Raw genomic sequence first — 17911 nt, forward strand, 5'->3', positions numbered from 1 at the left:
TATTGTGAATTACTGATTATATATGTAGAACGGAATGATCAAAAATTAAGAATGTTTCTGTTTGTTTGGTGTTTTTTGGTATTTTTTTTTTTTTTTTTTTTTAAAGAGAGAGGGAGGAAAGGAAGGAAAGACAGAGAAGGAAGGAAGGGAGGAAGAAAGGGAAACATTTTCTTGTTTTATTATATTTTGTTTGTTTGCTTGTTTTTTTTTACATGGGCTGGGGCCGGGAATCGAACCGGGGTCCTCCGGCACGGCAGGCAAGCACTCTTGCCCGCTGAGCCACCGCGGCCCGCCCTTGTTGGTATTTTTTAAAAAAATTTTTTTTAATTAATAAAAATAGGTAGTTTTTGTGTGGGAGGAAGCAAATACTGAAGTTATTATTTTTGCATTACTTCGTTCCAGATTAATACATTAAATGGTATTTAATTACTATATTTGAATGTGATTTCCTCGGAATTTTTGTCTATATGGCTGCACATTTGCTTAACATTTGCATGCTTTAATTTTTTGGGAGTGTTTTATGGTTTGAGCTTCTATTTGGCAAACAGTGATAGATTACGCTTATCATCCTGAGCATACAGTTTTAAATTTCAACCTTGTAATTCATGTATTTCTTCTTGTGCGAAAGACACAAATCTTTGAGCATACCTCATTTAAATTGTAAATACTGCTCCTAGCCCTTTGTTTGGAGTTTTATTACTACTTTAGCTCACTGACAAGTTAACTTTGTATTCATACCATCTTCTTTAAAGTAAATTATGAAAAAAAAGGCACATTTTTAATTTTTAAGAAACCTGGTGAATTCTAATATCAAAGGAGTTTTACAATGTCCTGTTTAACTCTTCAGACAAAACATTTGCTAGACTGGTTATCTTTTCTAAAGTAGATTAAGGAAATGGAATACTATTTCTCAAAAATGGGTTACTTGGATGAAATGGTACTACTTATATATATGATATAAAAATGTGTTTCTGAGTCATGTGGGATCTTTTGTGATAACACTATAATTGCATAGTTAATTAAAAAGAGAATATATGTGATATTTTAACAGAGACCTGATTGGCAGCAGATGGCTGATTAAGGAGGAACTAGAAGAAATGTTAGTGGAAAAACTGTCAGATCAAGATGTGAGTAATTAATCTTTTTAATTTAAGGGACTCATGCCATAAGAATACAGACAATTGGTGTATTTAGGATCCTAATAGTAATATTCCTCAGAGGCAGGTGTTCCTTAGAATACCTTAAATTTTTTTCCTTTTTTAACACATTTATCAGTGCTTTCTGCCATGGGAGGACCTTATCTGAGGTCAGGAAAATGACATGCCTAGTATTCTCTAGATACTCTTTTTATAAATGCCCTTGGGTCTTCTGCCAGTTGTTTTAGGGGTGTGTGGCAGATGTCTTTTTTCATTGCCTTCAGTAAAGCGTTCAGTTATTTTTACAAGCTAATGATAGTTGTAAGGAGCTATTAAAGGTTAAGTAGAAAAGGGATGAAACACATGGGTTACCGTCATGCAGTTTGCTGCTTCCTGGCCTCCCTTGTGTGCAGTATCTGGAAGGTCACTCTTTTTTCTCTTGGGATCTGCACACCACCTGTATCTGGATCACTTGAGTTGTTGGTTACAAAATGCAGTTTCTAAGCCTCACCAAGACCTAACTCAGAATCTCTGACACCCAAAAATCTATATTTTCATAAGTTCCTCAGGTGAATTTTATACCCTCTAAATAAAAGTTTGTGCTTTAAGTCTTTATTGGATTCTTTATTGGATTCTTACTCTGTAAAATGTTGTAATATATCCATCCTAACATTATCAGAGGAAATATGATGTTTTAGATATTTTTATATACTAAATTTAGATTACCTTCTAGATGATTTGACTATAGATACAATTTCATAATTGTTCCAAGAAAGCTTTTTTTTTCCATGCCTGTTAGCTAACATTGTTTTACCTTGCCACAATGTAGACTTTAAGTTTTGTACTTAGGTTTCTTTTTTTCTTATTTAACATACTGAAGAAATTAATGATTTGGAAAAGTCGCAGTTTACTTAGTCAAGGTATCAGACATTTGGTTAATGGTAGATCCAGAGTTAATTTCTAACATGCTAACTCCCAAGTCAGTGTAGCTGCACTTAGAACTAACTAAAGTTAGTTTCTGAGTTTGCTTCTTCAATAAAAGTATAATTTAATTTCATTCTTTCTCCTGTTTTTTAGTTGCTTTGATTTTTTTTGATACAGGGATTTTTTTGTTTTTTTAACTTTGGAAGAATCCCAAGGACCTCAATACAGGTGTACGATTATGAAAATAAAACAAAAATATATGAAAAAATATCATATGAATATATGATCAGAAAAAAATATTGAGGCTTATAACTGGTAACAAAATGGGGAATAGGAGTGGTGGATGACTTCTGAACCCTTACGCCAAGTTCTTAAGCAAGGCTGGGTGATACCTAAATTAATCCTTTGTAGGCCCAAGGGGTAGCCAAGAGCAGGAGATGGAATTGAGAGAGGAGCTAAGATAAAGGAGACAAGCCTGCAGCTGGCAAGGAAGAATGGAGCTGTAACAGGCCAGGTACCATAGGTAGCTTTCTCACCCTTGGAAAATTGTCTTTTCTTTCATTGTAACATCAAAAGGAATTGTATTTGAAGCAATTCTTTTAATCTCACTCATCAGATTTTCATATATTTCAAATTAATGTCAGCTTTTTCACTACAAAGGCAGAGGTGACAAAGAAGTCTGATTTTTAGGGTTGGCAAAAATATAAATAACATTATAAAAAACTGAGTTTCACAATTCATATTAACGAGGGATCTCAAGTATTGGTTGTTTCCTTTTGCATAAACACTTTAAAATGATTATTCTGGCTTCTAATTTTAAGGGGTTAATACCAAGTTGTTTACTTTCTAATCACATGTTCAAGAACTATTAAAAAAAATGTTCAGAGTAGCAAGGATAATTTATTTCAAGAGGTTGCCCTTTAAGTCAAGTATCTCTTGAATTTTTAAATAGCTTGATTGTTCGGTTTTAAAGGAAATCATAAACATTAAAGTAACACAGCTTGAACAGCCAAAGATATATTTGCCAAATGTATTATGAAATATAATTTAAGAGTTCATTTTCTCAAAATCAAACTATTTTATATACATAACTTACTGGAAATTACTTCTAAAAATTCTCTTGATACAGTTCAAATAAAAGAGTGGGAATTATACTTTAAGATCATCTAAATATTTTTCAAGAATGAACTTAAATCTCAATTTCATATAATCATAATGCGAAGAAATTGGTATTTCTCTGAATGGTAAGCTCCTTTGTTTCTCAAAAGAAAAGGTTTAGTATTAAAAATACACAGGGAAAGTGTTGCATCTGCATGCTGTTTAAAAGCAGCATGAAGATGCAGAAGTGTCATCCTGTCAAAATTCATCAAGGAAAGCAACATTGGAAAGATCAAGTATATAAAAATAGAAAAAATTTAGCAAATGCAATTACACTTGCATCTTCTAATGAATTTTTATTGTCTGCAGTATACGAAGTTCATTCAGCTGCTAGAAAGGTTATTGACATTGCAGTGTGGTATTGCTGAAGAAGAATTTGTGCAGAGGTTTCGCAGAAGTGTAACTATTCAATCAAAAAAACATCTGATTGAACCTTTGCAGTATGACGAGCAAGGAATGGCCTTCAGCACAAGTGAAGGTAATGACATTCCATGGAGAGAAAATAAATTTCGTGAAGATTGAGAAACTACAATTATTTTTATTTGCTGTTTCTCTCTGGTATTCATTTGATTGTTTGTTTACATTTATTTTTGCTGCGGCTACCTTGGATTTCCTAATATTTAAGATTTTATTCAAGAGTTTTTAAACTGAACCTTATAATGTCCCAGGAAAAAGTGTGGATATGTGCCTATATAATCATATTAACACATTTTATTTTCACAGTTTCACACATATATATTAGGTCTCTTTGTTTTCATGTTTTCAGCTGATAGACTAATAAAATATTTTAATAAAGATTTCTTCTATAGCATGAAAATCCATGAATCTGTATGTCAGATGCTAAAACTATAATGTGTAAACTTTTCAGGTCATCAACTCATATTCTCCTTACACAAATACAAAGACATTTGATATGGTATAACTTTTAAGAATTGACCTATTTAATGATATAGCTGCAACCCTTAGAAAATGTAACATCGTTTCTTTGTCATTCATACCTAATGTTTTCGCAGAAATGCGACCTTTCCTGAGGATTCCTTTCATTTCTACAATTATGTTATTGTACTCTTCATATTTTTAAATTATATTATTAGATTACAGAAGAAGGATTCTATGTGAATTTTTTAAAAAACAATGTAAATAAGTATAAATTGCTTTGTTGGTTGTTAAAACTAGCTTAAAATCACCCTTTATATGTCTTTAAAATGGAACTGAAGAATAAAATTGCACCATAATAGGCTTTATTACATCTATTATGGTGTAGTTTACTTGTTTTGTTTTTGTTTGACTTGTAACAGTTACAGAACCTTATTGTTTGGGTCTTATTCTGGAAAAAAAAATTAGCCTGTCTCAAAGATCAATCTTTAACATTTTTATTAACTAGGAATTTTGTTTTTTTAAAGGTAGAAGAAAAAGTGCAAAAGCAGAAGCAATTGTTTATGAACATGGAAGTGGGAAAATAAAAGTAAATGGAATTGATTATTTGCTTTACTTCCCAGTGACACAGGACAGGTTAGTTCTTGTTTTGGATTTTGCTTTTTGTTTTTATTTTTAAAGAAAGTATACTTAATAATATATTATTGCCAATTAAGAATTCTTGTGATTTTCTCATTATATTTGTCAGAATGTTTATTTCTCTTTACCAATGCAGTTTATCAAACTAGCTTGAGGGAAGGTGACACTATTTTTTATACAGTTTTCCAGATTTTTAAGAAAGAATTCTAGAAATTCTCATTAATTGCCTTTTCTTTCCCTTTTCATCAACTCCTACTGGAACCTGAGTATTCTTAGACATATCTTATGTTGAAATGCAGAGTGCCAAAATGTAAGCACAAAGTAGATTTCCACCTTCTTATACCTTAGTTTGGCAGGGTAACAGCAACAAACAGAGCCAACCTCGGCACTTACCATTTATTTCAGTCACTAAGTAAAGAAAGTACAAGTAGATTTCTTGAGGTTTTTGTTTGCTTGGTGTTATTGTTGATCATAAATACTAAAAAAAGTCTGCTTTATCACTTTGGAGTTTTCCCTTTTCAGAGGAAATTCCTTATACATATATATAGAGAGAGAGAGAGCAAGGAAAGAACTCTGCCATTTCTGGGTTAAAATAATAAATCATCAGACTTTGCTTAGTTGATTAATGCTAACTTATTTTTAAACTTTGTATCTTGTGAGGAAATAGATGTTAATCATGAATCGATATTACAGTTCTCCTAATCCTCTAAATATAATCATCTTAGATCTCTTTGTGAGTTGCTGCATAAAGGCTTCTTCCTGAAACAGTTAATATTTTTTTCAGTAGTTACTATCATTATCTACAAATAGCAGAGATTCTCTGTCTGATTAGTTCTTTCTTTACAAATCCTTCTCTAATTTCCTAAAATGTTGTGGTATTTAAAGTAAAGAGACTAAAACTCTTCTGATCTCAATGTTTATGTAAGGAAAAGAGGACCCTTCTAATGTAGCATAAGCTTCTGAGCAGAACTGAAGAATAAAGTTGTAGAAAATGTGTCAAGAAGTAGCCAACTAACTCCGTTTAATATAAGTTAAAGTAATTCTGTTATCCTTACAGGAAGTGATTGAGGAAGCTCTTATTTCTTTTGTGGCTTTGCAGATTTTTAAAAATGTTTCCTGTTGCCTTTGCCATGGGGCCTCATAAATTCAGCGTTGGGAACTGCATTGAGGAATGGTACTTGACCAATTACTTGTCTGCTAGTTTATTTTTCAGATATAACTCCTGATGATTTAATAGTGAGTCTCAGTTATGACAAAATCTCCCAATTAAATTATATCCTTAGTTTTATTTGAATTCTCCAAATATTTACTAAAGACCTTCTATGTGCCTGACTTTGTTCTGGGCCTTGTGAAGATATCACAGCTATTTAATATGTGATTCTTATCGGGTTGAGAAATCTAAGGCTGGTCTTGGTGGGAATAGGCACCCAAACGATTTCATCAAATTTAAGTAGCTGTAGGGTTTTGAGGTAGCCGTGCTAGCTATGGATTGGCCTTTGCCCTTGTAGGAGCAGCTCAGGAGCTTACAAATTCAACAGTGGAGTTAGCATTGACTGGTTACCATTGACCAAGTGATCTTGCTTCTAGTTGTTTCTTAACTGTGTGACCTTAGGCAAGTTGTTTAAAAGTCATTTCCGTAATTGGTAGAAAGGAATTGAACTAGCTCTCTAGGTTGTCTCAGTCAGTTGAACAGCTTACTTATCTTCGTGGAGTCCTTTCTTAAGCTGCTTTTACACAAACAGCAAACAAATCTTGGGAATGCTAACTATGTTACTTCCCAGAGTCAATGGAAATTTTTTATTCTTTCACTGATATTCACTAAACATTGCTTGCTATCTGTCTGGTCCCATGGGGTACAGGATTTTATAACCTTTCTGATTTAGAAAGGCCTTCGCTCTGTCTGTCAACCAGTAGACCAACTGTTAATTGATCATCTGTACAAAAAAAAAATAGATTCCTTGCACAGCGCTATGTAATGGAGGAGACATAAGCATTTTAAGCAATTAGGGAAGAATAAAAGAGGGTATGTAATTATATATTTAATTGCATGCTGTAGGAGTAGAATTCAGAGAAGATATAAATTAGGAAGCCATTTGTTTATTTTATTTTATTTTTTCAAAATTAATTTTGATTCATATAACAAGGAGGAAAATTAATTTGGTGCTTTTAACCCAGGATTTCATGTTGAATTCCTGGGAGTAGAAAAAATGAATTGTGAAATATTTTCATGCCATGTAGTAATTTCTTGTGTCAACTAGCTTGCTTTCCAGGTTAATTAAAATTGATAGCTGTTCAGTGTCTGTTTTTGTTAACCTTTGGAAATATTTTCATCCATTTATAAATTTAGTATTATACCACAAGGCTTCACCAGTTTCCCAACTGTCTGGGCTCTTCTCCATGGTTCTTACCTTGGCCACACTGGCTCCATTATTTTGATACATATTTAGTGACTAAATTGTAAAATTCTTTTTTTTTTTTTTAGCCCAAGTTTATTTATATAAACACTTGTTAGAGAATCTTAAAGTTTTAGAAATTAAGAAAGATAAGTTTTTAAGCTCCTGAACAAATGGCTGTTTAGTAACTTCAATTGTGCGACTAACCTACTGAACTGTGTATTGGACAGTGCATAGATCCCTTGTGATGATGTGTCCAGGTGACAATCGGAAGGAGTCCTTGTTGACTCTACTTCCTTGCTGGAAAAATGAAACAATGCAATTAGATTCTAAGTTTCTAAATTTCCTTTAGTTATTATGATAATATGGCTACTACTTATAATAGTAGCTTTTAAAATAACTATTGCTGTTTTGTACTTCGTTACTTTGAAGCATTTGTTCAGAAGAACAGTATAATTTATGCCATTTCATACCACTGCTTGTTGTTACATGGGAGTTGTTTTATCCCTATATAGCATTATTACAAATTCCAATTTGCTGCACCCTTTGAAGGTCTTCTGTCCGATATGCGTGTGATTATTTTGCTGTATAGCACAAAGAGCAATGCTTGAATGCCCTGTCCTTATCTGTCTTCCAGCTTAACTGTGTTAAATAAGCTTTAGTTGGGGGCCTAGAAAGCTGCAGTGTCAGATAAAGCAAGCAATGCAATAAAAATTGACTTGTAAATAAAAATTCAACAGAGATATTAAGGCAAAATAGCAGTGCAAAGTACATGACAAAGGTGACTCTGAGCTTTGTACCTGGCACATAAGTGCTCAATAAGCTAGAGAAGGCCCAGGGCCATGTTTTACCTGTTTCCTTATCTAACCTTGTCGTGCTTACCAGAACCATGCAGGCTCTCACCCACCATTCAGTGAAGCAAGCTTGACTTGGGTTGTGGGGTGTGTCACTTGGCATTAGAAATGTAAGAGAACCCTGAAACTTAGAGATGTGTAAAAAGCAGTATGTATTTCAGTGGGGAAAAAGTTGGATGTAATTTTAGTGACTTTAAAAAGTGACCATTTTGGGCAGGCAACAGTGGCTCAGTGGCAGAATTCTCACCTGCCATGCCGGAGACCCGGGTTCGATTCCCAGAGCCTGCCCATGCCAAAGAAATAAATAAAGTAACCATATCTGCTACAATAATAGGCTATTCACACGGAATAAGAGTGAAATGTGACCCCCCCCATACAGCATACAAAAAAAAAGTTACCACATTGAGATGAGCATTATAAACTGTGCAAATATGTTATAGTATACTTGATTTAGTGAATTCAAGTGGCATTTGCTAACTGCTTGTGGAGGCTTGATATTATTTATCTGATCACTGGAACCAAGAAGATGAGATTCCATTTATTAACAGAGCTCCCAAAATGTAAGACTTCCCTACAGTAGGGTTATTTTCAAGGTTATTTTCATGAAGCAAATGGGATCACAAACAGTAAGTGTGAATTGCTCTACCCAAGAAAAGGAGGAATAAACCTGAAGACTCTCAGCGAAGCATTCTAAATATCAGAAATTACAGTGTTTCTATATTTTGTGTAGTGGATTGATCAAGACGTGAAAATAACACTGACCTCCATAATTTGGTTTTTGTAAGTATTCCAAATTTTATGAAGTTTATAAAGTCATGTATCTTTACGGTAAACTGAACTATATTTACTTGTGATGTGCTTTAGAGAACAGTTGATGTTCCCTTTTCACTTCCTTGACCGGCTCGGAAAACATGATGTGAATTGCTCAGTCTCCGGGGGCGGGAGATCAGCACAGGCTGGAGCCATACGCTTGGCGACCGCAAAAGCCTTATGCGGTTTTGTCACTGAGGAAGAGGTTGAGTGGATGAGACAAGGTATGAGTCTAAGCCTGACTATCCCTTATTGTCTGCCAGGGTTTATCTAATTCTTGTACAAGTTACCTGAAATTAGTGAGAAAATACTTCATAGTTCATATTTCAGTTTGCTGGCTTTTCTTTTCAGAGAACAATAACACTAATTTTCAGTTTTGATTTCTGTAGAGTGATCTTGAATTAGAAAAAAAAAGAAAGGGGAGTAGAGAGGGCCCTGCTAAAATGTTCAGCGCCATAGTTTGGGAAAGTTGATTTTGCCTTAAGTTGGTTTTGTCCAGTTTAACAAGTGTTAGCTCAAATTGTGTTTAACAGATAAATTGTTTTTACCTAGAAATTTGTAATATTTATTTGATTTAATGTTAAAGCCTTTTAAGGTATTTCTTTCCAAAATTATTGGAGGTTTTCATTTTTTCCATTTTTATGATATGACTTTGAATTTTATTTTATTTTACTCCACTCTGTCACCTGTGATCTTATTACCTGGTTGTGAATATAAGACTCCCTGCACAGTGTGAAAAAGAATATGCAATCTATTTTGTGTAATGACTTAAAATTTATAAGTCAAGGAGGAGGTCCTAGCTTGCACTGTTTATGAAGGGAAAAAATTACTTGAGATGCTGTTAACCACTTAGCACCTCTGGGTCTGCATTTCCTCTTAAATAAGGGGCATGGATTATATGACCCTTGTAGTCCCTCCCAGCTCTAACCTCTGGGGTTCTAATACTGTGGTGTAAATAAGTGCTGCCTATTGTTTAACCTAGTTAAACCTCTTAAAAATCCATTTGCATATAAACAGTTTGTCATTATATATGATTCAGATTAGTCATTAAAGTAAATTGATAGGATTTAACAGTTTTGCTAGTTTGAGTTACTGTGTATATGTAAGAAAGCATTATTTCTTATATACTTTAACCAGAATTTAGACAGCTCTTGTCTGCATTTTGTCCAAAGTGTTGTTATTCGGTTCCATGCTCTATGAGTACAAGTGCAGTGAGCCTAAGGTTATATAATCATTTCAAGCTTTCCTTTGGTATGTCCATCTAAAGCTCTATAATAAAATACCTAAGTTTTTATACAATGAGAATAACTGCTAGTATCAGAAGAGTAAAAAGGATAATGAAAAACTATGGTCTAGTTACGTACTTATAACAAACATTTAAGGGTTTTCTCCTCATTGATATTCCTTGGAATCTGTGGTCTTTACTGATATACTATGACTCTAACCAGTGCTGAGGCTCTTTCATTTGGGTCATGTGCTAAGAATAGCTCATCAGTTGCTTAGAAATCCTAATTGTTCCTGATGACTCAGAGAATGGAAGTTTCCAGTTTAAACTGACCTTTTTCTTCTAGGATGAACTGCTTTTGCTGAGAATACAACTCTGAACTTCATTTTACAGATTCTTAAACAAGATGTCAAAGAATATTATCACATGAAGTAGAGCAATAAACTTTCTTTTCTCAAATATGTTTGACAAGTGATCATATTATTTTACGTGTGTGTAGTATAGCCATGTATCCTATTAATATGTGGCATTTATAAACGTCCTCATATTTCATCATACATTGTTAAGTTTTCTTGCTCTACCTTTTGTCTCTATTAAAATTCGCCTCTGTAGCTGGTATGCAGGATTTGTTCTATTGCAGTGAGTTGACCAAGTTTAAAAACCAAAAAGGAGTAATAGTTTTCGAAGAATAAGAAAAGCAGACTTTTAAATAATGCAGCTAGGGTTTGCCTCAGAAATTGGAAAAATATCTTAAAGAGTAAAAATAATCTGCTGCCATAAAATTCATACCAGGCTGGTAAATTATTGTATGTCTGGTTACTTTCCTCAACCAGAGTATCTCTGTCAAGAGTACCTATAAATTCATGTGGTTCACCTTCTTTCCTGCTAGGCATTGTGCATTTTCCATGGTTCATAAATGTTTCTCTTGTTGTGCTTCAGCTGGACTACTTACTGCTGATCCCCGTGTCAGAGAACGGAAGAAGCCAGGCCAAGAGGGAGCCCGCAGAAAGTTTACCTGGAAGAAGCGCTGAGTGTTTTTCCACAGGAAAAGCTATATATAAGTACCTGGCATGTGACAGACATGTAATAAATATTTTCTGGCCAATGCAAGAGGAATACTATCAGAATTTCTTTTGAGTTTTGAGATGATTTATTTGTAAATGCTACTTTATAAAGGTTACCTTAAAAAATTTAAAAAAATATTGTTAGTTGTATTCTGCTGCTTTATTTTTTTAAGCTTTTACATAAAATAGTTTTGAGAAGCAGTATACAAAGAATCTTTTATATTAGACCTGAAAGGAATATTGAACATAATCTAGGTAAGTTACCTCTTTTTTGCAGACCAAAAGACTCAACCCCCAAGATTAGCGACTTACCAGAGTCATGTTGTGAATTTAATTGCAGAACTAGACTAGAACTCACTTCTCCTGATGCTGTTTCTTCACCCTTATACCAATTGTTACAGCCTATTTTTCAAAATTGAGATGTGCATTTGCTTGTTCAGCAGAATGAAATGAGATTGAGTGTCACTAAGGGTTAAATTGAGAAGTTTTCTGGAGGATTCCTAAGATTCCTTAAACTGAGAAACTTTTGCATTTTAACTTCAATGCAGTTGTTTTAATGAAGTAAAAATGTCCCAATTCTCAATTTCCCTTTACCTTGAGTCAGACACTAATGATTTCTTCATAAGTATGTTTTTAATAAATCTTGATTAAGTTCTGAAATGTGTATGTATGCATCCTGTTTTAGTTTGTTAAGCTGCCAGAATGCAATATACCAGAAACAGAACAGCTTTTAAAAGGGAATTTATTAAGTTACAAGTTTCCTGTTCTTACAGTTCTATAAAAATGTCCAAGCTAAAGCGTTCAGTAAAAGATACCTTGGTCAAGAAAGACCAGTGGGTCTAGAACACCTCTGTCAGCTGAGGATGCACATGGTTGGCATCTGCTGGGGTCTCTGGCTTCTTATTTCAAACATCTTCCCTGAGAGTGTTTTCTTTCTTCATTTCCAGCTTTTTCCAAAATCATTCCCTTTTAAAGGGCTCCAGTAAGTAACCCTACCTTGAATGGATAGAGACACATCTGCATGGAAACCGCCAAATCAAAAGGAACCACCCACAACTGGGTGGGTCACATTTCCATGGAAACAATAAAAAAGATCCCATCCAGCAATATTGAATGAGGATTAATGAACATGGCTTTTCTGGAGTACACAACAGTTTCAAACATGCACACACCCTCATACAGTCAATAATAAGATTAAAAAAAAAATGACAGTGTAAATACTACCCTATAGCATTCAGTGCCCTTTTCATCTCATTAGATGAAATATTAGAAAATATTTTCTATGGCTCTTTCTATGTAGCAGTCATTTCCTAGTCAAATTAATCTGGCAGAGTTTGGTCAGTAACATTTATTTAGTTTCTGTCTGTTGGAGAATACTTTTTACCACTTGGACAAGAAAAAAGTGAAAAGTGATTCCTTCTAGTATTGTGGATATCTTGAAATGTCGTAGATGATGCATTTATTTCACCAGGAAAGGATGATGACTTTTAGCAAATCCATCGAGATGATCATGTGGTATTTCTGTTTTGATTTATTGATGTGATGTATTACATTAGTGGATTGTCTTGTGTTGAACCAGCCTTGCATACCTGAAATAAATTCCACTTGGTCATGGTGTATAATTCTTTTAATGTGCTGGTAGATCTGATTGCAAGTATTTTGTTGAGGATTTTTGCATCTACAATCATTAAAGAGATTGGTTTGTAATTTTCTTGTAGTATCTTGTAGTATTTTTCTTTATAGTCTGGCTTTGGTATTAAGGTGATGTTGGCTTCATAGAATGAGTTAGGTAGCATTCCCTTGTCTTCAGTTTTTTTGAAGAATTTGAGCAGGAGTGGTACTAATTATTTCATGAATGCTTGGTAGAATTCACATGTGAAGCCATCTGGTCCTGGACTTTTCTTTTTGGGTAGTTTCTTGATGACTGGTTCAGATGTTTTTAATTTTGATGGTTTGTTGAGGTCATTTATTTCTTCTAATCAATGTTGGCTAGTCATGCTTTTCTAGACGGTTGCCCATTTCATCTATATTGTCTAGTTTCTCAGCATATAGTACTCATGATATCCTCTCATTACCTCCTTTTTTTTCTTTGGGGTCAGTGGTTATGTCTCCTTTCCCATTTCTGATTTTATTTATTTACAGCCTCTTTCTCTCTCTCTCTCTCTTTTTTTTTTTTTGACAGCCTAGCTAAGGATCCATTGTTTTTATTGATTTTCTCAAAGAACCAACTTCTGGTTTTGTTGATTTTCTCTGTTTTCATATTCTCGATTTCATTTATTTCTGCTTTGGAATTAGTTTGTTGTTCTTTCTCTAGTTCTCCCAGGTGAGCAGTTAAATCCTCAATTTTTGCTTATTCTTTTTTTTTAATATAGGCATTTAGGGCAATAAATTTCCCTCTTAGCAATGCCTTTGCTGCATCCCATAAGTTTTGATATGTTGTGTTTTCATTTTAATTTGCCCTGAGATAGTTACTGATTTCTCTTGAAATTTCTTCCTTGACCTACTGATTATTTAAGAGCATATTGTTTAGCCTCTGTATATTTGTGAATTTTATGGCCCTCTGCTTGTTATTCATTTCCAGCTTCCTTCCATGATGATCTGAGAAAGTGTTTTGTATAATTTCAATCTTTTTACGTTTTTTAAGATTTGCTTTGTTACCCAGTATATGGTCTATCCTTGAGAGTGATCCATGAGCACTTGAGAAACGTGTATCCTGCTGTTGTGGGATGTAATGTTCTGTAAATGTCTGTTAAGTCTAATTCACCTATATTATTCAAAATATCTTTTTCCTTATTGATCCTCCTGTCTAAATGTTCTGTCTTTTGATGAGAGTGGTGAATTGAAGTCTCCAACTATTATTGTAGAGGTATCTATGTCTCCCTTTAGTGTTATCATTGTGTGCCTCATGTATTTGGGGACCCTCTGACTCAGTGCATAAATATTTATGATTGTTACATCTTCTTGATTAATTGTCCTTTTATTAATGTCCTTCTTTGTCTCTTAATTGTTTTACATTTGAAGTCTAATTTTTGTGTATTAGTATAGCTACCCCTGCTTTTTCTGGTTGTTCATATGAAATATCTTTTCCAGCCTTTGACTTTCAAACCGTTTTTGTCATTGGGTCTAAAGTGAGTCTCTTGTAGACAGCAAATAGATGGATCCTTTCTTTTGATGGAGGAGTTAATTAACATTTAATGTTACTACTGTACAAGCAGTACTTTCTTCTACCATTTTGTCTTTTGGATTTTGTATGCCATATATTTTTTCTCTCTCTCTTTTTACTTATAGTCTTCATTTCTACACTCTTCTCCATACCACTTTCTCCTGTCTTTTCCTGTCTGCCTGTTGTACTCCCTTTAGTATTTCTTACAGAGCTAGTCTCTTAGTCACATACTCTCCTAGTGACTGTCTGAAATGTTTTAAATTCCCCCTCATTTTCTCTTTTTTTTGCTTGAGCAGGCACTGGGAATTGAACCTGGGTCTCTGGTATGGCAGGCGGGAGCTTTGCCTGCTGAGCCACCATGGCCTGCCCACCAACCCCACCCCCATCCCCCTTTTTTGAAGGATATTTTTACTGGGTATAGAATTCTTGGCAGTTTTTCTCTCTCAGAATCTCAGATAAATCATACCACTGCCTTCTTGCCTCCATGATTTCTGCTGAGACATTCTCACATAGTCTTATCCAGCTTCCTTGTATGTGATGATTGCTTTTCTTTTGCTCCTTTCATTGTTCTCTCTTTGTCTTTGACATTTGATAATCTGATTAGTAAGTGTCTTGGAGTAAGTCCGTTCGAATCTATTCTCTTTGGGGTCTGCTCCACTTCTTGGATGTGTACTTTTATGTCTGTCATAAGAGATGGGAAATTTTCAGTGATTATTCCCTCCAATAATCTTTTTGCCCCTTTTCCCTCCTCTTCTCCTTCTGGGTGACCCATAACACTTATATTCATGCACTTCATGTTGTCATTTAATTCCCTGAAACCCTGCTCATATTTTTCCATTATTTTCCCTATCAGTACTTTTGTATGTAAGATTTCAGATATCCCCTCCTCTAGTTCACTAATCCTAATCAAACCTTATGTTGTAGGTCTCTATTGTTTTTTCATCTCTTCTATTCTGCCTTTCATTCCCATAAGTTCTACCATTTGTTTTTTTTTCAGATATCTTCTTTATATCTTCCATCTCTTTGGCCGTATTTGCCCTCAACTCATCGGTTTGATTTTTCATGTGATTTTGAATGTCTGTTTGAACATCCTGAATTAGTTGTTTCAATTCCTTTATCTCATTTGAAATACTGGTTTGTTCATTTGAGCCATATCTTCAATTTTCCTAGTGTGACTTATTTTTTGCTGTCATCTAGACATTTGATTTCCCTGATTGATTTATTCTGGAGGTCTTTTTTACTCTTTAGGGTTTTCATGTCATTTGGCTTTGTTCTCTCTCTGTTCTTTGGCATTCAGTTCAACTTATTCTAGACCTCTAGCATAGCTTCTGTTTAATCAGAATTTTTCAGCTCTTGTTTATCTGGCTCTTGCCCTCCCTATATGGGACCTTTTTTTTCAGGTATGGTCAACCCCAGTCAGATTTTCCCAGATGGAATAGGCCCACATCTCAGTGTCAAGTTTCCCTGAGGGTGAGACCCAGCAGATTGTTATGTTTTCCTATGAAGCCGCTAAATCAATGCTTTTCCTATCCTGCCCAGCTTGTCAGCCTGTAGTTTCCCACCATCATAAAGTGATGAGGTGCCTTTAATTCTCTGCAGCCTCTCCCTGCCAGTAGTGTAGTTGAGACAGAAGCTGAGGTTAAAGGTGGGCTTAGGTTGCATCTTTTTTCCAGCCATTGGGGCCTGAATTCCCTGAGGGAGAACAGCCACTTAAACTGGGCCCCACTCGCCTTTTCTTGGGGAAGATGCACCCCTTAGGGAATGGACCCCATTCACCTGGCTAGTTATTTTGTCTCAGACATGCCTTAATTCTGCCCTTGACTGGGGCAGTGCTGAAACCTGAGAGCACTGGCAGTTCTGTCTAATGAGCTATTAGGAAGTTAAAAAAAAAAGAGAGAGAACAAGAGAAAGCCTTTTCAGAGCCAGACCTCAGTTCTCCGGGTTTGCCAACCAAGCACTCAAGTTGGTATACAGCTCTGTGTGTTCCCAGGCTCTATGTGACCCCTTTTCTTGGAGCTCAGCCCCTTTCCAGTATTTTATGCTGTCCAACTCAAAAAGCCTCTGTTTTGGGGTTTTTGCTTTTTTTTTTTTTTCCAATCAGCCCCTTTCCCCTTTCTGCCAGGGGGAAAACTCTGGGCTCCTTTAGTGCTTACTCCAGGTTTATCTGTGCTCAGAGCCTATTTCCAGCAGTCCAAAGTTGTTAATTCCACAATTGGACCTTGGTTGAGCTATCTTCCTTGCTCCTAGAAGAGTCTGTTTCTTTTTCCCTCAGGAACAAGCCTGCTGTGCCCATGGTGGGGAGGGGCAGTGGCCTCCACTGCTTGGGAGATTTACAGTTCTGTGTGGGATCTCAGCCATTTCACCCATCCTATACCGGTGTAGAATGTATATCTGGTCACTGATGGCCCCCCAACAGCTGTTCCATTCAGTTCCAGGCTATTTACTAGCTGCCCTGGAGGATGAACTAAATTCATTAGTTTTTGTTTTTTGTATCTTTTCTTTATTGTGAAATATAGCATAAATACAAAAAAACAATAAATTTCCAAGTATTAACGAACAGTTGTAGAATAGATTTTAAAGTTTGGTATGGATTACAGTTCAGTGCTTTTTTGTTTTTTCCTTCTAGCTGCTCCAAAACTCTGAAGGCCAACAGAAATATCAATATAAAGATTCAGCAGTCTTACTTATTTGTTAAATTCTATCTTCTCTGTTGTATTTATCCTTCTCTTTAAATATCATATACATAAAAGCAATAAATTTCGAAGTACATTGCAACATTTAGTTGTAGAACAGATTTCAAGAGTTTGGTATGGGTATAATTCTACAATTTTATGTTTTTATTTCTAGCTGCTCTAAGATACTGGAGACTAAAAGAAGTATCAGTATAATTATTCATCACTCATACTCATTTGTCAAACCTGACATCTATATAACTCCACCATCACCTTTGATCTTTCTCCCACTCTTTAGGGGAATTTGGGCTATTCCCATTCTAACTTTTTCATGTTGGAAGGGGCTGTTGATAATATGGGATAAGGGGATGGAAATATCTGATGTCCCGGAAAGGTTGGCCCCTCTGCATTTCAGGTCTTATTTGGTTCAGGGACCCATCTGAAGGTTGTAGGTTTTGGAGCATTACCCTAGTGCATGGAACCTTTGTAGAATCTTATATAATGCCCTTGGTATTCTTTAGGACTGGCAGGAATGGCTTTAGTTGGAGGTTTGCAAGTTATGATAGTAGGTAACGTCATAATGTGTAGAGTAACCTCCAGTGTAGCCTCTCGATTCTATTTGAACTCTCTCAGCCACTGATACCTTATTTATTACACTTCTTTTCCCCCTTTTGGTCAGGATGGCATTGTTGATCCCACAGTAACATAGCCAGGCTCATTCCTGGGGTCATCTCCCATGCTGCCAGAGAGACTCGTCCCTGGATGTCATGTCCCACATAGGGAGGACCATTTGGCATTTATTGAGTACTTGCCAAAGTCTTGTCAGTTAATATACTCAACTAAATGAAGTATGGGCCACAAGGACAGATTTACAGCAAGTAGACTCAGGAGTTGAGAAAAACACCCTGTATTCTAAAGTCTGAAGAAGGAAGGAAAGCCAGCAAAAAGAGAAGTGACAATAAGAGGAAGAAGGAAAACCAGGCAAAAGTGGTCAAGT

The 17911-nt window shown here is 35.2% G+C and overlaps 1 protein-coding gene across 1 annotated transcript in view; it reads left to right on the plus strand.

Moving 5' to 3' along the window:
• MRPS9 (mitochondrial ribosomal protein S9) overlaps positions 1-11229 on the plus strand; it is an 83266-nt gene extending 72037 nt beyond the window's left edge. The window contains exons 7-11 of the mRNA XM_077134918.1: positions 1052-1127; positions 3528-3696; positions 4622-4730; positions 8845-9014; positions 10955-11229. Coding sequence (XP_076991033.1) covers positions 1052-1127; positions 3528-3696; positions 4622-4730; positions 8845-9014; positions 10955-11046 — 616 coding nt within the window. The 3' untranslated portion in view covers positions 11047-11229. The remainder of the gene's footprint in view (positions 1-1051; positions 1128-3527; positions 3697-4621; positions 4731-8844; positions 9015-10954) is intronic.
• The last annotated feature ends 6682 nt before the right edge of the window (positions 11230-17911 follow it).

This window comes from Tamandua tetradactyla, chromosome 17 (genome assembly GCF_023851605.1).
Source record: "Tamandua tetradactyla isolate mTamTet1 chromosome 17, mTamTet1.pri, whole genome shotgun sequence".
Lineage (NCBI taxonomy): Eukaryota > Metazoa > Chordata > Mammalia > Pilosa > Myrmecophagidae > Tamandua > Tamandua tetradactyla.